General features: G+C 39.1%; 1 protein-coding gene across 2 annotated transcripts; it reads right to left on the bottom strand.

Annotated features, from left to right (window-relative positions):
- Positions 1-1,369: 1,369 nt before the first annotated feature.
- On the bottom strand, positions 1,370-20,251 carry tle5 (TLE family member 5, transcriptional modulator). 2 transcript variants are annotated; one of them, XM_057326087.1, is made up of 7 exons: positions 19,839-20,251; positions 10,918-11,006; positions 8,509-8,572; positions 7,553-7,597; positions 5,550-5,612; positions 5,093-5,167; positions 1,370-4,842 (listed from the first exon to the last, which is right to left on the bottom strand). In XM_057326087.1, the coding sequence occupies exons 1-7, from the start codon at positions 19,863-19,865 to the stop codon at positions 4,615-4,617; spliced, it is 591 nt and encodes a 196-aa protein (XP_057182070.1). In that variant the 5' UTR covers positions 19,866-20,251; the 3' UTR covers positions 1,370-4,614. The 2 variants fall into 2 exon arrangements, with proteins under 2 accessions (XP_057182070.1, XP_057182069.1); XM_057326086.1 differs by having other exon boundaries at positions 1,381-4,845.
- Positions 20,252-21,108: the final 857 nt, after the last annotated feature.

The following is a 21,108-nucleotide window of genomic DNA, read 5'->3' as shown; positions in this document are numbered from 1 at the left end:
AACACTGTACTTTTAAAATTATATATTATATATTAAAATAATAAATAAAATTCTGTCATCATTTGTTCAAGTTGGTTCAAACCTGAATAAATTTCTTTGTTCTGCACGAAGAAAAAATATTTGGAGGAATGTTTGTAACTAAACTCTTCTGGGGCACCATTGACTACCATAGAAAGTTCCTGTTCCCCACAAAATTTTATAATTTATTTGTTTATTTTTTATATCGCTATACAAGATTAATTTTTTACTTATTTTATTTTAGTATTTGTTAATTATTATAATGTTAGTGCTTTAAACTTATTTCAGGCCACATTTAAGTTTTTCCTCTAGTTAAGTTTTCCCAATATTTTTCAGTCCATATTTGATTTGATTTCAATGAACAGAAACGTTATATACCAAGATGCCAAAAATGTTTTTAAAAAAGTGCTAAAGTAGTCTCACCGGACATATCTTAAAATATGTCAGTGCCATTGTTTTGTCTCAAGATGCACATCAGTAATGGTTTCTTATAAGGCATTTTAATAAAAGCAACGTAAATAGCCTAAAATAACTAGGCATAGTCCTGGCTTAGGCTAAGCCTTGTCTATGAAACTGGGCCATAGTCTAAAAAGGGCCTAAATAAAAGGAGAGCGCACATGTGAAATACGACAGAAAGGCGAAATACCAGAATTTATGATTGAAATGGTATATATAACCATTGAAATAACCATTTCAAATCATAAATTCTGGTATGATATCATTTCACTCAGAAAACAGCATTTAGGCATTAAAAACGACACGCTAAAAGCCAGAAAGCGACAAAACATAAAACCCTGCCTTTCAGAAGGTATTCTGACAGAAAATAGGGCACTTTCATATTTATTTAGGCACTGGGCTCAGATCCAGAGAGACCCTGTGAGAGTTTGAGACAGACATAGACAGAAAGAGAGAAAGCTTTCAGATTCTCTGTGGCTACCAGCATCGGTACTCACAAACAGAGACAAGGGCAGACTGTCATTCAAAGACACCATCAGGAGGAGGAAGTGAGAGAGAGAGAGATCGTAACTGTTCTTTATGGTTGACGGAGAATTATGAAGCCAAATCAGTCTAATTAAAACATTATTATGTTGGTATTTTAAATACAAACATGCAATAGCGATACAGTGAATAGAAAAAAGCTGTGTGGTGAATGAAATGCAATCAAAAACTGTCATTTTTCAATGATCTGTCGATTCCAGAAGTACCGAAGCGTTGACGTCACATACGCTACCTACTGGACTCAATCTGAACTACGTCACTTCTATAGGACATCTGGTTATCCACTAAACAGAAGCATTTATCTCTCGCCACCTGTGTACTTGACTGTTATTCATACCTTGTCTATGAATGATACATCCACTTCTTGGTTAAGGGAGAAATAATCTTGCTTAGATAAACGTTCACAATCCACAAATAACAACAACATGACATTTTCTACATTGATTTGATTGATTTTATTTGTAAGGCACCAGAAGCATTTCCTTACTGCAAAAATTTCCATTTATGTATAGTAAATGTTTATGTACTTTGTTTTAATATGGAATGAAGCTATTTTATAACACAATTAATTTTGCACTGGTTGTACAATATACATGAAATGAAAAGTTGAAAAACAAACTAAAACTAAAAAGCACAAAATGCTTACAACAAAATAATGGCAAAAGGCAAGCAATGAGCTCTGGGAGGAAATGGTTGTCAAGGGTTCAGAAAGAAACGAGGAAAAGGCGACAACCTGTTCTCAAGCGCCTCGCGAGTAAAGAGGCCTCTAAAACACAGAAACATCATTCAAGACTGACACAAAGCATCCATTTGCACATAAAGCTTTAGGTCTATGTATAACGTATACATACAAGTACACCTCTTGCCCACATTTATAGTAAAACGCTTTGAATTCGGCTAGATCTGAATCTTTAGGGGGTTACACAGCGAGCACTACTTCGCATCATTCTTGTCTTTCTTTCAAAAAGAAAAAAATAGTAAGAGAAACAACAAATTTGACCAAATGTGGCAACCACACTCATGTTCTTCAAGTTGTGTAGAGAATGAAACCTGGCACTTCTTTTTTGAAAAAAACATGCACAGTATCAAACAGAATATGCCAACATTTTTCGACAACCATAAAAAAAATGCAGTGCAGAATTGTTAAGCACTAATATGCAATTCACCAAAACACTGTTTTCTGGCCACTTAAACTTCTTGAAGTTCCTTACAGATGAAATCACTTTTAGGAACCAAATATTTTTGCACAATTTATTAGACAATTCTCCGACATAGTTTGAAAGTCTGAATTACAAAGTAAATTGAAACCATTCTGAAGCAACTACAAGCAAACAACTTGCAAACCAATATGATGTAAAAATGTTGAAATTCATTTAATAAGAGTCACTTATATAACACTAGATGTGATTAGAAGGAACCAGAATTGTTTAAAAAATTGTTTTAGAACATTGTAACGCCACAAGAATAGTATTATACACACAATGCGCATAAATGTGACTCTGGATTACAAAACCAGTCTTAAGGGTCAATTTTTTTAAATTGAGATTTTTACATCATCTGAAAGCTGAAGAAATAAGCTTTCTATTGATACATGGTTTGTTAGGATAGGACACTATCTGGCGGAACAACAACTATTTACAAAGCTGGAATCTGAGGGTGCAAAAAATCAAAATATTGAGAAAATCGCCTTTGAAGTTGTTAATCTGAGGCACTGTAGCAGGCCATCCACTCACAAAAATAAAGTTTTTATACATATACAGTAGGAAATTTATAAAATATCTTCATGGAACATGATCTTTACTTAATATCCTAATGATTTTTGGCAAAAAGAAAAATCGTTAATTTTTACCCATACCCTGTATTTTTGCCGATTACTAAAAATGTTCCCGTGCTACTTAAGACTGGTTTTGTTGTCCAGGGTCACAAATAGTTCTTAAAATGGTTTTATTTATGCGAAAATCTGTTTTGCTTGCGTTACTCAAATGCGTCCCAATGAGTTTTAGGGGATTTGTCTAGACACATGTACAAGTGACATCCACTTGTGTACAAGTTTTCATTCTTATAACTGTAATCTGAGAGCGAAATGAGAACAACTAAATTATAAGATGTGCAATTGGTTTAAAAAAATATGACGACTTGTACTTTGGCATGAAAATACAAAATGCACGACTAGAATACGGTTTTAATACCCTAAGCACAGTTTTTCATAGCCATTTCTTGAATCTGACTTGAATCTGTCGTTCTAAATACACATAAAAATGAATATTAACATATTAAAAGTTGGACAGGGCCATAAGAAAGTGGTTTAATAAAATGGCAATGAATAACACAGGACATTTAAAAAAAATACTCCAAACTAAAGTGACCCTGAGGGTTTTAGTGTGGACTTGCTATGGGCTTACTGCCCCCTGTGGGTAAAATTTAATATTACAAAAGATGCATTAATTTTGGTAAAAAATGACTTTTCAAACGTTTTTAACTTTAAGCTTTTACTGTAACCTTAAGATCTCTTTACCTTAAGGCCTCTTAAGGTAATGCAATGTGCTCTGAATTTCTATTTTCTTTCTCGTAATAAGCGTAATAATCAGGCTTGTTTCTCACCCCTCAGTTTTTCCCATTCTTCTTATAATGTTACCAAATATAAAAAAAAGTTTAAAGAAGGTGCTTCTCATTTAGCGAATACATATATATCGCAAATTTGTTTGCAATACAACTTACCTTCTAAGCAAAACAACATGACTACATTTCTCACCATGTAGACAATCGACGACACTAAAACAAACATCCGACCAAACAAAAGCATCCCTTTTCACTTTGTGAGCTGGTTAGCTAGCATCTCATCATCTAACACTCTCTCTGTCTAAGACAGCACAAGAGTCCAACACTTTCAAACACGTCAGAAATCAGGCAAACAGGTAGATATACAGTACTGTACGTCAACGGACCTATAATAGCGAGCTTCCTTTCAACAGCGTTCGTACTGTTTTGTCTCAAGCCCCCACCGTTTTGCAGTTTAAGGTGTGATTAATGCGCAATCCCGCCTGCGATGGTATCGCCGACCCTACTCCTAATGGATCATGCCGCAGTCACGTTTTTAGAAATCCCAGTTGCTTTTAGCCTCAGAGTTACAGCCTGGGGGCCAAAGTGCATCCGACTATTGTGGATTGTAGCTTTAAAAGGTGAAAGATTTTAAGAGGGAACGAGTGAGCGCGCGGAAAAAACAAAAAGGTGAGAGTTTAACACCATTATTACCGAAGGGTCGATGGTCCATTAACGGATTCAACACCATTTTGTAGACCACTTACACTACAAGCATAAGAAATATACAATATATATATAGATATATACATTCACGCAGGCAAGAGAAAGTGTAAATCAAATCAAATCGAGCATCCGTAACACAATAAAAAGATGGATCGTATAAATACATACTTAAAGCTGGTGGAACAAACCAGAAGAGATGTCAGGCGTCCACAGGCAATCAAGAGGAAAGATGAAGGGATTGTAAGAAAAAAAAGGAAAAATGATGAACAAGTGCCTCTGCTCTACGTGGAGCTTTGGGTGATGATAGGATGAAAGAATAGATGTTGCGGGCGACTAGTCGGACTTGTCGCCGTCTTCCTCGCGGTGGCTGTCGGAGGTCTCACGTGCGCTCTTGTCCTCTTTGGCCAGCTGGGCTTGAGAGGCCAGGATGCTGGAGAGCGAGAAGAGGCCGGAGCTGGAGGTGACGGCGGGGAGGCCAGCCTGTTGGCTGAGGCCGAGGGGGAGAGGGGTCATGGGCAGCGCCAGACCCTGAAGCTGGGACAGCTGGTGAGCCTGGAGCTGCTGCTACACAACAGAGGAGAGAAACAAAAAGTTATTATTAAACAAACTGTCTGTAACTTAAAATGCAATTGCTATGCTTTTCTTTATAACGTTTTTTTTTTATAAAGCACACTAAACAAAACTGAAAACGAAATGTGAGGGTTAATAGTCATAGAGAGCCATTAAAACTCATCAATGAAACCTCATTTATAAATAATTCAAGTGGCATAAACCGTTCCACTTGTAAACCTGCAGCAGATACACAACATACCCGTATGATAGAGTTCATCTCTGGTGGGGTGACCTGTTTGGCTCTCTCTATGGCCCCCAGAACCTGCTGCTGGTGCTGAAACGCATAAATCGTGTCATGACTCCTCACAGCATACTTTATATTATAACCTCCTCCTCTTACACACACATTCACAAAAAATGTAAATTATATGTCGACAATTTAATTGCACTGTAATGTCGCATTAAATTATGCGCTGTGCCATGAAAATTTGGCACCCAATTGTTTTAACACAAATTCATTTTCGTACGACTGATAATTATCTTCAAACAACTACTAAGTACATTACAGTCCTCACAGAGAATTGAATGCAGTACTGATATAAACATTGACTCTAAGTGTAAATCAATACTAACAGCACAACCAGACTAATTGTAAACATGAAGGCAGGGTGTTATGCTACATAATGTTCAGGTACGGCTGCTATCTCTCTCTGTACCTCTTGAGACAGGTAAGGCAAGACCTGAGCGCAGATCCCATTTAATCTCTTCACAATCTCCGCCTGTAGGGACGAAAACACACACACGCACACGCACACACCAGTGCTCAGCAAATTCTTCCCTTTGAAAATCCCCAAATCCTCACCCTCACTCAGCCCCTGAAATATCAGCAGACCACTGCAGTACGGTTTTATGTAAATACAGTGAGATCCGTGCAAAAAACTGAGACCACTAGTAGTACTTCTGCTTGGCAATTTTCTAAATTTATATAACATTTTTGTATAAATTGATTAACCACACAATAATATGAGTGAACTGTAAATGTACAATAATCATGCAATCTATTACCAATGATACATTTTTTGTCATTTAGGATGTTGCCTTTAAATCCACTCGTCTCAAAAAACAGGGGTTGCGCATCATTGTAAAATGGACGTGATGCTTCCGAGAGAGAAAGCGTCAGAAAATGGTATTTATCCAAGTAGTAAAAAAGCCAACGAAAGCTTGGCAGAAAAATAAAACTGTGACACGAAAAGAGAGGCAACGACAACCCTGTTGACACATTATGCAGCACACAAACCTGAATAACAAATACTGGCATCTCTTATTTTGTGTATTCCCCCTCTCTCTCTGCTAGCTAACTTTTTTAAAACATATTTCACATGTGTCACCTAAAGGGTCAGAGACGGCAAATTGCCTTTGTGGGAGTGGGTGCAGTGTTGCAGACTGTAGATCCCCACACTATTGCTATTAGGCATTTTAGGGGCCGTTTACACGAGACCGTTTTCAAATGAAAACGCAAAAAAATGTATGTGTCTTGGCCGTTCATTTAGACGGAAACGGCGTTTTAGGACTGGAAATGCAACTTTTTGAAAACGCCGCCTTTGTCCCGATTCACATTTCGCGTCTTTTTAACCGCGTATTCGTTATTTTAAATGTAGACGCGCGGCAGCCGCGCGGAAATAGGGGGCGACGCGCATGCGGTACGACGCGCTCTTTTTTTCAGGAGCGTCGGCGCCGCATCGAGATGAAAAAATCTCAACTTTTCAGAAAAGCGCAAGCGCACCGCAGGTCATGTGACAAGAACCAACCAGCCAATATAGACAAGCTCTATGAAGATGGAGACACAGATGAGCGCAGCATAACTAAATCTAGTAGCAGAGTTATTGCGAGGTATTTTCAGTGCATATAATCCATAAATCTATTGTTTTTTACCTCCTCGTCTCAACGGCTATCGTGGCCCATGGTTGCTTAGCGACGACAGACGTCACGAGAGCGCGAAGTCCATGCGCGTGGGGAAAAAATTGCAGCTCGCGTTTTCCGCGCGGTTTTAGACGCGAAATGTGAATCGAGCCTTTTTCGTTTCCATGTAAACTACATGACGGAACTTTACGATGACGTCACGCGCAAGCGTATTACGCGCTCAGTCGCGCGAGTATAGCCAAAACAATATGACGGCTTCCCATGCTGTGAGCTCTCGCTGCTCGACTATGTATCAACGTTTCCCCAGCAAAATGTGGATTTGCTGCCCAATAAGACCAGCGGAGACGCACTATTTACATTCGCCAGACTTTAAACACACATATACGTCGACCAACGGTATTAAAAAGCACTTTTGCCTTATAACTGTGCATGTGTATGTGCCAAGGCACGTCCTATTTCTTTACACAACAACATAGCATCCACTGGCCTGGCGTGCACACTACAGCGTTTTTATAGGTTTTCCTGGATCCGTGTAAATGCACACCGTTTTGATAACGCTGTCATGTGTACGTGAATCCTTAATTTGTATATTATATACAGTTCAAAATGGTTAATTTCCTATGGACACACATTCACATGTTAAATTTTTAGGCCAGCTTAGAAACAACGGCCTTGCATAAGCAAATAGTACTCATTGAACAAAACAAAATGCATGAAAATGAAACGTTGCACATTTACTAGTTCTCAAAGAGGTGCAGAAATCGTCAGATTTGACAAAAGGAGAAAGAGCCAGACTTACCTGCTTGTGCATTTCAATGTTCAGCCCATAGGACATCTCATAGTACTACAGAAAAATACAGACACATACACAATATTACACATTGATGTGAACAAGCAGGACTCACTTTTAATAAAGCTAAACATTGCAAAATGTAGTTGTAAAAATGAGAATTGCAGAATGCAAACTTTCCTGTAGCTCAGTGGTAATGTGCAATGTAAGTCGATTTGGATAAAAGCGTCTGCCAAATGCATAAATATAAAATATATACATAAATATAACAAAAACTATCTAACTGCACTGCAACTTATAACTACATTACACACTTATTTATCTAACTGAATTGAAAATGAAAACAAACAACAACAATAAACCAAATAATAATAAAATACAAGAAATGAACCATCTGAATGAACATTCACTAAATTAGATTTTGCAATGCTAGCCTACACGTTAGAGGCTTTTGTTTGTTTTTATGTATACATAAGATCTATATAAAATATAAGCTCTAGATCCAATGCAAGAATATTCAGCTCCTGTGATACAGTCAAACTTGGATTCAGGGTCGGCTTCTGCCAAGCAGCAGTAGGTCCCTGAAGCAATTACCACCCACGCAAAACGGACGCCCACCCCCCATCATCCAGCGGGTGCGGACATAGCGGGAACCCGATAGCCTATTAGAGGGAGGAGGGGCGCTGGCTGATGTGTGTGAGAGCGACGCCGCACAGATTAAATGAGATTAAGCCGCTCGACGGATCAATTAGGGGAGGAATATCAGACGGCAACACAGGGCTCAGAGCCGGAGGCAATGAGGTTAGAGGCGATTCATGGGGGTGGGATGGGGGTTCGTATGAGATGTTGTAATAGAGCAAAAGGAAGACACAGGAGAAGAAGACGGCGAGGACTAGGCTCATGTTCGGGCACATCTAGCCAGAGGCGCAATCCGCCGGAGGAGAGCGAGTCCTGTGCAGATTTACCATGATGTAATGACGTTGCATTTCTGACTTCTCGCTGGCCAGCTTGTCACATTCGAGCTTCAGACTACAGAGAAGAAACAAAGAACAGTGGAAAACATTTAATCTGGGTTTGGTGACAGTTAAAAATATTAATATCTGACCTACTTTATCTATTGGACTTTCACAGAAACAACATTGAAGGAAGGATGGGAAATAATATCAGATTGCAGTCAGAATCGAACCTGCGATTGCGACAACCAAACAAGCACCAAAGCTAGATGTGTCTTAAAGTGATAGTTCCCACAAAAACGAAAATTCTGTCATCATTCACTCAAAACACAAAAGAAGATATTTTGAAGAAAGTTGGTAACCGAACAGCACTGGCACCCATTCACTTCGATTGTATAGACACAAAACCAATGCAAGTGAATGGGGGCCAATTAACGACATTCTTCAATATATCGCCTTTTGTGTTCTGCGAAAGAAAAAAGTCATACAGGTTTGAAATGACAAGAGGGTGAGTAAATGATGACAGAATTTTCATTTTTGGGTGAACTATCACTAAGCATGTGCACGAACCGCTATGCGATGCCTCTGACTGGATGCTTTAAAGATGCCTTTATATTATCAGATACAGATGCCCAACCGGGCTCCCCATTATTTCTTTTGTTCCCAAAGAAAACAAAGACGTGGAATTTCCATCATTGTGACAAATGGAAATCAATTAGCGGTTCCATATGGAAAAAGATTACGCTCAGCGTCTGACTGGAACACATCCAGCCTTCGCATGAAAAGAAGCCAAGAGAAAGTATCTCATCTATACGAACAAAGTGACAGCCCTTAAATTCAGTACTAGAGATTTCTACAGCGTATGACAACTGCTCTGTGTCTCCTCATACCTCTTCAGTCTGCTGCTTCCACTTATCCCCAAAAAAAGAAAGAAAAAAAACTGCTGCTATGACTGTGTAACATATATTGGGGGTTGTCATGGTGACCATCCTCCCTGCTGCCAGGCTACCTGTGATTGGCCATGCCAGCCACTGATTGGCCGAGACCTCCTGAAGGTTCCAAAGATGCTCTTGGAGAAAAAAAACACTACGACACATTGATGGAGTTTTATTGCCGTTCCTTTCCGCTTCCAAATCGCTCCTGCTGTCATTCTTATTTTGATTTATGTATTCCCTGATCTATTTATGCATTTGTAGAAGGGAGCGACAGCTCGGCGAGGCTCTGGGGACCGCCCGCAGTACATTTCTTTTAAAAGCCTGGAAAAAAACGTCTCGTCTTTTGAATCTCAATTGAAGTCAATGGAGGCGAATCCATGCTCTGAATACACATACAAAATGTAGGGCCTGTTCTTCCATGTAGCAGGGTTAAATGAGGGTTCGCTTGTTGTCATGGGAATAGGGAGGGAAAGACATGTTGCCTTAAAAACGGGCCAGTAGCTGAGCCTTTGTGTCTTCCCGGCACACTTTAAGGAGTCTTTAGTCTCCGTCTACAGAAGTCAAGGCATCAGACGTATCGCAGTAGCCGTTTTGTGCTAATCGGCATGGGAATGAGGCATTAGCAGCTGCTTGCTAGATTCGCTCTAAGAGATTAACAATATAAGGCTGCTAATAGTGAGTTTAGTCGTGCGGCTTTGTAGAGCCCTGCCTTAAAGGCACGGTTCACCCGAATAAAAAAATAAGTTATTATTTACACACCCCTATGTTGTGTCAAACCCTTACCCCTATGTTGTGTCAAACCCTTACGACTTTTATAGCTTTAATTTTTTCTGTGAAACTAAATAGAAGAAATTTTAAGACTTTAGTTGTTGCTCTTTTATTTTGCAACTGTGGTGAATGGGGACTGGAGCTTCGGTGCTTTAAAACGAACGCAAAAGCACTATGAAAGTGGACTTGTATGTCATATGAAGTTACATGACACATTCGTGTGAGGAAGATTTTGGGTTAGATATTTTCAATAAACTGGCTGATTCAGTCCACTTATACGGTCAGAAGGTTTTTCACACAAAGCTTCAGAAGACTTGGCTCAAGTCACAGAGTCTACATGTAAGGATAGTCTGCCTACAAATGAAAGACCTTTTATTCACCCTCATGTCATTTCAAACCTGTATGACGTATTTTCTTTTGCAGAACACAAAAGAAGATATTTTGAAGAATGTTGATAACTAAGCAACACTAGTCCCTATTGACTTCTATTGTATGGCCACAAAACCACAGAGACATTTCTCAAGATTTTTTTTGTTCAAAAGAAGAAATAAGTCATACATGAGGGTGAATAAATGATGACATAACCAGTAAAATCCTTTCAAATGTCTTTTATGTTTTATGGAGAAGACAAACACATTTTAGAACATGAGTGTAAATAACGGCGAATATGATTTTTTGTGTACTGTTCCTTTAAGCTATTAACAGTGTGGGTACGCACCTGTGGTATTGTGCTTGAAGAAACTGGAACTCATCCTTGATGCGATCGCACGAGTCTGACGTCGTAAACTTCAGCTGCTGCGATGAAGCCTGCAACGAAACCAATTTACGGCAGTCAATTGCATTATTCAAAGCATGTACATCACAGCATCAGCTGGACATCCACGATCACCACAGCCATTTCAATGTGCATGCCAAGATCTGCAAAATCTGGCCTTAACAAGACAAGCCTTTCAAAATATAGAGAATTTCTGCAATCAAGTGTGAATTCTCCAAAACGCTCCTCTAACAAAAGCACCACATCAAATCTTGGATGGCTTTCTGCGACAAACCTCATCATTTAGAATACATCTGTCATGTTTGGAGATTGATGTCGCCAAGGTTTCTCAATTACGTGTTTTGCGCTCACAGGCGAGCTTATTTCCCATGTGTGGGGGCCACAACTGCAGGGGAAATGCAGATGTTATTGGAACGTTTTTTTTTTCAGTTTTCTGGGTGGATTTTCGGGGTGATACAACATTGGCGGTATTCCCAATGAGAAACTGCCGTACTCAAATTTTGATGAATGCGAACCTTCTAGTATTCATTGTAATTCTGGCAACGGCAAGAAAAGACATCTCAGACAGCTATCGTCGACTTTGAATGAATCATAGAAACCTGCATTATCAACTGCATTTCTTCTAATCGTTGGTGTACATACACAAGCTGAACATCAGAGCCTGAATCATCGTGTTGTTTTTCAAATCACCAACATGTTCTTGACTCCTTCACTCTGCAGGTGAGAGCTTGCGGGATGAAATTCTTGTGGTACAAGAGAACCGACCTTTAACACAAACCGTGCACTTCGACCTCCTCTGTGCTCTGAGCATATGAAAGAGACGTTTGGGTGGACGGCGGGCCGGGCACTTACTGCCCCGAACACTCGATCTTTTTCAAGCAGTGTTAAATGAGGAATGAGGCCGACTGGGAACGTTTCAGACTCAATATCCTCCAGTGGAGCGTCCAGCGGCAGGGAAATCACAGGTTTTACATTAGCACAATAATTTCTTTCAACTGCAGCCATGCTGACCAACATCACGTCATGTTAAGCAGACAGTAGACAAGTGATAGTTCACCCCAAAATTTAAATTCTTTCATCATTTAGTCACCCTGTATGACTTTCTTTTTTTGCAGAACACAAATGATATTTGATAGAATGTTGTAAACCAAACAACACTGACCCCATTGACTTCCATTGTATGAACACAAAACCACAGAGACATTTCTTAAAATATCTTCTTTTGTGTTTCATAGAAGAAAAAGTTACATAAAGGTTTTGAACCACATTTTTGTATTTGGGTGAACTATTGATTTAATGTGTTGCACTTGCGTGAACCTCAAGCTCAACCTTAGAATATGAATATTAAATAGCGAGACAAGTTTCATAATAATTTTGAACTTTGCGGCTTTGACATTTGGCTGACAAATTTATCCAAAACTAATTTAACATTTACATTTATTCATTTGGCAGACGCTTTTATCCAAAGCGACTTACAAGTAGGAGAGCATATAAACTTTAAATAATTAAATTAAATAAACTAAAAAATGACAGTACATATAGGCTATTACATGGACCTGGGGTTAGATGCCTAATCCAAATTTACATGAATTAAAGTACAAGACACGTTCATCCAAAGCAATTCACATTGCATTCAAAGGATACATTAAAAATGTCTGGGATTCAAACCCATGTCCTTGGCATTGCGAGTACCATGATCAACCAGTTACAGTACAAGTAAAATCAATGCAGAGATGCTGATTCATACCTATACGGGGTTTCAGCCCCTTTGGTTATGATACACTACCCCTTTGAAATCACAAAAACCTTCAACTAATTATTTTAAGATTAAGAGCAAATCCCATATGCACACACAAGAGCCAAAATATGGGACAATCCCTAATTTGACTGCTTCTGTGCGCTTCTCCTTTGAGATGCAATTAAACCATTACGATGCTTTATACGCTGGTGGGCAAATCGTGAGTCTTGAGCGGGTAAATGGGATTCATCATTCCTGTAATTTACAGTTGGGCCTCCCACCCGAGCGTTTAAGAGATAAAGACAATTCTCTGCAACCATTATGACGGTAGTTCTTTTTTCGTCCCAAAGGATTACAAACAAAGGACAGGAAGTAGTTATCTGAGAAGAAAGTAGTTGCGTGAATTACAGTGCATGTGACCAAACTGGGTGCCAATGCCGGGAACCCAAGAGGCACTAGACCTGCGGCTAAATCAAAAGGTTTTTCGGTGAATCTGGAGATATGTTTAGTTCAATACAACACTACTCCTAATATTTCGCAATGTACAATTTATAGTCTACAACATTTCCGTGTGCATGAAATGCCTACAATTTGTTTTTAGAAATGCACAATATACAACAGCTATCTGCAGAATTAAAGGTACAGTACACCCTAAAATAAAAATTTACTCAAGAATGAATTTTATCGCGGACATTATTGCTCTCCCTTAATCTCGCTGTTTTTTAAAATGACAAAAGCTGGCAAAAGGCTGGTGAACAGAAAGCTACCCTGTGATACAACAGCAGGACAGAAGCCAATTGTATATGGGGGCGGGATTTGATTTTTATAATTATCTACACTCCCCGCCTTAGTAACAGCAACCCCAACCTTTGTCGCTACCGGAGAAACCACGTTATCCCACTTCCGAGCCGACCTCTTTAAGGCGTTTGAAAAGAGATTATTCACATTTTATCACATCAGAAGCAGCGTGCTCCCAAACACAGGCTTCCTCTAGCAGGAAAGGCCGACAGTGGCAGTCAAATTACAGACAAATAGCTGTCAGGCAGCATAAAAGATACACAACACAGCGGGTGGAGCGACAGAGAGCAAGAGCAATGGGAATATCAGTCACAAGTAGTGCAAAAAGCACAGTGCGGACAGCCAGCACGTTTGGAAATTAAAAGTAGGCAGGTCAAGGTGATTGTGAGATTACAGCGGTGATTGTGATTGATGCCGTGTTGGTAAAGAGTTCGCCACGGGTCAGAGGCTCCAGAAGACAGCCGATTACTCCATACCCGGTAACAAATGACACGGCTATGGGAGGTGAGGCCTGCAAATACTCATCCCTCAGAACAATGTTCGTCTTCACTTTTGGACCTTTTTACCAAATAAAAAGAGAAGATATACGTAGAGATGTTTTAAACTTTATCATCATAGTTACATGTCTTGGTGTGAACAGGCCTTTAACCTTTGGTTCCGGAGGTGGAAGTGCTTCAGGAACTGTTTTTTTTCAGCTGGTGCGTCTTTCGACAGGCAGGTCTGAGCGAGGTGCTGCCACATTAAATAGTAGTCCCCCACCAGGCTGCTTTGTTCCAGGCCGCTGCTTTACTCTGGGGCTCTGCTTTCCCACCGTACGAGTCCATCAATGTCAGAGAATACTGATGCTGCCTGTCTCGCCACACACACATTTCACGAACACGTGTGGAACATACAAAGCCTCTAAGCCACGAGCGACTGGCAAAAAACCCTGCGCTAGTAAAAATAATCCCGCTACGCAATTATCCCAGCACGCGTCCTTCACACCAAAGACCGGGAACAACACAAACAGCTAGACAAGCTAATTAAGCCATCCCAGCCCCGTCCTTTCACAGCGGTACAGGCCTAGCCCGTTAGTGTCGGATGGCGCATTGTCAATCCTTTCCCTCGTCCTCTTCACGACCGCATTTTTTTGTGTTAGTTTAAAGGTGCTCGGAGACTTATTTGTCATGGTAATGAGTGGAATGTTTAATTATTAACATTTTCTATGGCAAGCGTCACTATTACTATTTCTCATATTTATTATTACGTATAAACTTATTTGCGCTATGTATCATTTGCACATAACTGTTTATGCTTCAGAGATGGATTACAACCAAAAATGTGCAGAACAACCATATCTAGGGAGCAGGGTGGGTTCTTTTGAATGATAAGGGACCACCTAGCAACCACCCAAACACATAGCAACACCTTGGTAACTAACTGTAAGACTTAGAACATCTTAACAACACCCTGGCAACTACAATACCTCACAGGAATTCTAAAAAACTATTTTACGCGGATAATTTGTATGAATTCGTACAATCTTATTTGTACTTTTTAGTGTGATTTGCTTTCGCGCCAGTTATGTTAGGTTTGGGGGTGGGCTAAGGGGAGGGGCTTCAGTATTGCGTTTTTCTAATAATCGTACATTTTTGTATGATTCACATTGTATGCATTCATATGAATTAGCCACGTTGTGCAATAGTTACGAAATCCTGTAAAATCAGGTTGAGAACACCTTGACAGTATACACTGAACGGGCAAGCGCTACTTACATTTTCTTAAAACTAGATCCTGCAACAATTTCAATATCCTTTCAATGAAAATAATGATTTGAACATGAGTTACAGTACAATCCCATGCAGTATAACCATGTCTCAAACAAAACACTCATTGTATACATCTCAAATAAAGTCCTCCATGTGCAAAAAAAAACGTGTGAACATATACATTTTTTTATCATCGTGACAACAGCGTATAAACTGTGAAGTGGGCCTCTTTCTGTGCCTGTCTGTGTGTGTGCGTGTTGGAGTGTAAGAAATAGAGTTTATTTAATGAGCAAGATGTGGGACAACAGGGATTATCCGCCGCGTTGAGGGATTTGAGGGGGAAAAATGGAGGTCTGTCCTGCTCACTCGAGCAGACTTAATAAACCTACCCCAAAGCCCCTCCCAAAGTATTAGGTCGGGGAAAACACACACACTGGTGTGCGCGCCCGTGTGTGTGTGTACATTTCCGTGCCAACTCTTGCCTCCCTTTCAAGCCATTACTGCAACAACGGCTTTCAGAAACGACTCCTAGAAAAGCCCCAATCAATGGCGTACTCCAATTCACAAATCTCCACCATTATGACATCACTCGCCTGGATCTAAATTCAGTGGCACTGCGAACAAAATGGAGGACAAAATGCTATTAAATGTCATCTTTCCTATGTGCCGCACAAAGAAATGAGATATGGTGACAGGTATGGTCGTGGGACGCTAAACTAAATATTTCCATTATTTGAAACAGCTCGCAGCAGGAAGCGTCTGAATTAAGGCTTCTGATTTTTAGTCGCTGTGGCATTGCATCGCATCCGTAATGCTTGCTTTTAACTATGCGTGTTGGGTCTTAATAGTTCAATTTAGAAACCCGAGTGTTCGAAACGAGAAAGTGTGTCTTGTTTTGAGCAGGATACAAGTTACATCTACAATGCCAAAGCACAGCATATATTAAGATTTTGAGTATTTGACTTAATAAAAAGGCTGCATGTAAGACTTGTGGACAATTCACAATTAGGGTCGTTCCGATACCAATACTAGTCTCAGAAATGACACCGATACCACATAAAATTCTGGTATCGGTATCAACGAGTACTTGAATCCATGTACCGATCGAATGCCAACAGGACCTAGTTATGCCCGCTAGCTATGCTTAACGCTGCAAATGGGAAATCACTTCTTCGCTGCTCAGAATGCAAACACAGGAAGTTGTGCGGTGTCGTCACAAGCCACCACTGTTTAGAGCAACAAAGAAATGAAAACGTGCTAGCAGTATGTCCGCTGTTTGGCAGTATTTCAGAGTGGACCAACCAGCCAGTAAAACTGCGACTTCAGAATAATAAATATTACTGTCAAATGTCTGTCAGATAATAAAGATACTCTAGTTTTCTGTATGTATTTGTTTATGTCTTATTAAGGGATAAGTCTGAAGCACACCAAAAAATTATTCTATCAATTCATACAGGACTAGGGTTGGGAATCGAAAATCAATTCCAATTTGGAATCGGAATCGAAAGGCTAGGAATCGGATCGGAATCGAAAGGAATAGGAATCGGATACTTGAGATTAAAATTTGAATTCCTCTTAGGGCTGTGCAATTAATTGAAAATTAATCGTAATCGTCAATTTTGACCTTCAACAATTACAAAAACAAAATAATCGAGGTAAAACGATTATTGTGCCACATTCCATTTTGCAAGGATCATCTCTTTTCTTGTGGTATAAATCCACAGCGCACCCCTTTCCTTTACAGTGGTTCAGCTGTGCTATTTCTTTACATTTATTTTTCAGTTATTTATTTTATATGTCGTTTTAAAAGTTAATGAGTAATCGTGTTAAATAATCGGGATCTCAATATTGGCCAAAATAATCGGGATTATGTTTTTTGTCATAATCGAGCAGCCCTAATTCCTTTTATCAATTCCTGTGTGCATATTTTCAGAAAAGTACATGCTTTGCGTTGCATGATCTGCTGATATCTCAATAAAAGCCCTTATGAAAATTATCGATATTTTTTACTATAGTAAGCATAGTTTAGCTATAGAATTTGCATTAAAGCACAAGAATCACAAATTAACCATAGTTGCATTATAGTAACTGCAGTTTAACCATGATGTAGTTCAACTATGATAATACAAATTGTAATAAATCAGAAAAGGTGTGTTTCTATGTGTAAATATACACAAAACGCTGCTCATAAATATATATATATATATTGCAAACAAGTCAATAAGCAGGCTAAATGACCATACAGGTTGATATCTAAATGTTTTACTTCAACTGTGGAATCGAAACTGGGAATCGATAAGAATCGAAATCGATAAGCAGAATCAGAATTGGAATCGATAAAATTGAAACGATTCCCAAACCCTATACAGGACTAGTAGTATATACAGCTGTATACAGATACACACCCAGGTATCGGATCAGTACTCTGTATTGGCCGATACCCTGAGCCCAGGTATCGGAATCGGTATCAGGAAGGGAAAAAGGGTATTGGAACATCTCTATTCACAATTCTCATTTCAGGCCAGTCGGAGTAAACACCTTCTTTGTCAAGCCTGGCCAGAAGTCGTTTCTATGGAGTAGCAGCACCGTGGCAACAAAGTGGCGCCTGCATTTTCATGTTTCCCTGTTGCTCATTCATTACAAGGCTACAGAGGAGCTGTACAGTTTCACTTTCAGACATCTGAAATAAGAGACTTTAACACTTCACTTCAACACTTTACCAGGAAACAAGGTTGGAAAAGAAGATAAACCTGGTGTATAGTAAAATAAACAATCAGTTGTACTTTGCATCATTCCTGCATCTTTTAACTACTTTTTCAGTCAATCATCATTAAAGGACAGTACACACAAAAATGAAATTTTGTCATTTACTCATAAATAAAACCTTGATGGCTTTCTTGGTTTTCATCGGAACCAAAACAGATTTTTTTAAACTGTGTTGTTTTGGGTTTCTGTGGGGATTGTGACCACCTCCTCTCAAGCATCGAATAGGCGCCAACGTATTCTCCATGTGACTCACTGTACATTTCAAGACTTTTTTCTGTATCCGTGTAAAATTGCAAATGATGTATCTTTTAACATATTTAAAGATTTTTAGAATGTACTTTGTAGAGATTTCTAGGCAATACGACAAATACTAGAAAAATGTGTAGAATGTCTAGTAATATATATAACCTAGAATTTAATAATGTCATGGACTTTGCAAGTCAGGGCTTTAAATAACTCTTTTTTTATTTTTAGGTTTTTCATGACAATAGGAATACTGGGATTTATCTGCTAACTACCTAATTTAAAAGTTCACCTAAAATGAAAATGATTTTATCATGTATTCATCCTAATGTCATTCCAAATCCAAACTTGTATGACTTTCTTCTACAGAACACAAAAGATATTTTGAAGAAAGTTGGTAACCAAACAACATTGACCCCCGTTGACTTCCATTGTATGCACGCCAACCTAACTTAGACATTTCTCAAAATATCTTTGTGTTCCACAGAACAAAGAGTCATATACAGGTTTTAAATTACACGAGGATGAATAAATGATAAAAGAATCCCGGCTTTAAGTGTTCACCAGTTTTTAAAACGTCATTTTGCAAGCCAAACCAAATTTACCATAAAGACATCTGAAACTAACAAGACTGGTTCTTAAACTCGTCTGCAGCCATTCCACTTTTATTTAGGCGCCCAACCAAAATATCTACAATGTTAGCTCATTAATAACTAACAGCTTGTGAGAAAGTCATCATGTGCTTCATCACGTTACAAAACATTAACATGTAAAGCACTGAACTGGTCTAAGCACATGACAAAGGGTCTGACCACACATTCACCCACTTTCACTTCTTACCCAGGTTTGTTAGATTATTTAGGAAATGACACTCACTTATGTAACCAAATCCATATTATTAGTTTATAGCTGCGCATACTAAACAGCACAGTGTGCGCACTAGTTATCTTCTTGCCAAAAGAGCAAGAGGTAGTGCGCACCACAGACATCTGCTTTGCAGGGGACATTTTACGTTATGTAAATATAGATGTCATCAGATTTACACCTAGGTTTGTGCCAAAGGTCTTGCTGTTCTTCAAAAACCTGTAGTTCTTAATATATGATAATAGTAGTACACAAACACACAAATGCCATTGGTCCATTTCGCAGCTGGCTGAGGGAATGTTTTATTTATATTAAATCTCATAACATCATGCAATGCTGCAAGGTAGCCTACATTCAACCGAAAGGTTTAATAAAAGATAGCACCATACTGGTTTATGACTGACAGAATTTGGATAATTTAGGATATTTATTTTGCCTTGCAAATTTTAACGCACAAATTTCACATCCCCTCCAATCACACATCTACATTGTCCCTATTTGCCAACACACTAATGCACGCGTTAGTGTATATTTTGGCAAAAATTGTATGCAAACAACAACAAAATAACAAAAAGCACGACACGTAATTAATCTTTGTGGCAAGTTTCGGCTCGCGCGAAGCTCCACAGATGCGTCCCCTGCCAATGCTAAGCTGAAGCCAGCTAACAACATCAACACAGCCAGCAAACACCGCGAATAACACTCACCGAGTGCCTGGATTGTGGAAACATCATGTCAGTTTTTGTCTTCGGGGTCTTGCTTTCTCCTCCTTAAAGAACAGCGAAGCGGTTTGCTCGGCAGACGTTTATATTCGTCAGTTGTCTTTGTTTCGTCGCTAGCTTGAAGCTCCTGTGCCAGCTACAGGCAGCTCGAGCTGCTGCTATGGCAATAAAGCAGCCTGATGTGAGCGCGCTCTTTAACACGCATTCGGCATGGAAAACGGAACTAAAGACGATTTGCTGGAATTCGGTGGGCCGAATTTTCCTTCTTTGGCACGTCGGGAATTATGTCGGATAGGACAGGGCTCTCCTTCGTGATGGGAGGAAATCAAGTGGCGGTGTGTGCGCGCGAGATGAAGTGAGTCTTGGGAGCTGATGGCTGCTCCTGCTGTCTGGATGGTGTGGTGTGCGTGTGTGGCTGTTTTAAATCCTGTGACCTGCCCTACCTAGACAGCATCTTGAGATATCACTAAAAACAAACAAATGTAATTAAAATGCAATTTCGTTTACACTAACGGAAATGAACCCTTTTGTGGTAAATATGTAACCATGTTTTTTTTTAATTGTAGTAAACCCATGGATCATTTTCGTAAAGGACTTTTACCAAAGTATACGATAGTCCTTTTTTTCCACGTAAAAAATATGGTAGCCTAGTATACTTCATACTTAATATACTTATACCGTAGTAAATTGTAGTATATAGTAGTTTATTATACAGTAACAATTACTACTATAGTGTATACTACAGTATTCTGTAGTGTATAGTGAGTTGATAAAATTGTGGTAAATACGATAATATTCACTATATAGTCAGTTTCCAAAACACTATTGTATCTAGGAATTTTACTACAGTTTACTAGAGTAAATACTTTAAAGTTCACCTTCAAAATGAAAATTCTGTCATTATTTACTCCTCCTGTCATTTCAAACCTGTATGACTTTCTTCTACAGAACACAAAAGATCTTTTGAAAAATGTTGGTAACATTTAAGTTAATTAACATTAAGTGTCCTACGGTATTTTTCATGTGAGATCTTGTTTTTACCACAATCACATAGTTAAAGATTTTATTTGTTTACATTTTGATTAAAATTGTATTAGTTTAATTTCAAATATTACTTGCTCCCCTACACAGTTTTGACATGTTCAAACTTTCGATTCGAACCCTCACATAGCATTTTGGGGAAATCGCTTAATTTAATTTGAACTTTAACCCGCCTCGATGCCCAAAGATGCTGTCTAGGTAGACGGCTCACTAC

This window comes from Triplophysa rosa, linkage group LG25 (assembly GCF_024868665.1).
Source record: "Triplophysa rosa linkage group LG25, Trosa_1v2, whole genome shotgun sequence".
Taxonomy (NCBI): Eukaryota; Metazoa; Chordata; class Actinopteri; order Cypriniformes; family Nemacheilidae; genus Triplophysa; species Triplophysa rosa.
The sequence above is the reverse complement of the archived record's forward strand: the minus strand, read 5'-3'. Positions and strand labels throughout refer to the sequence as shown.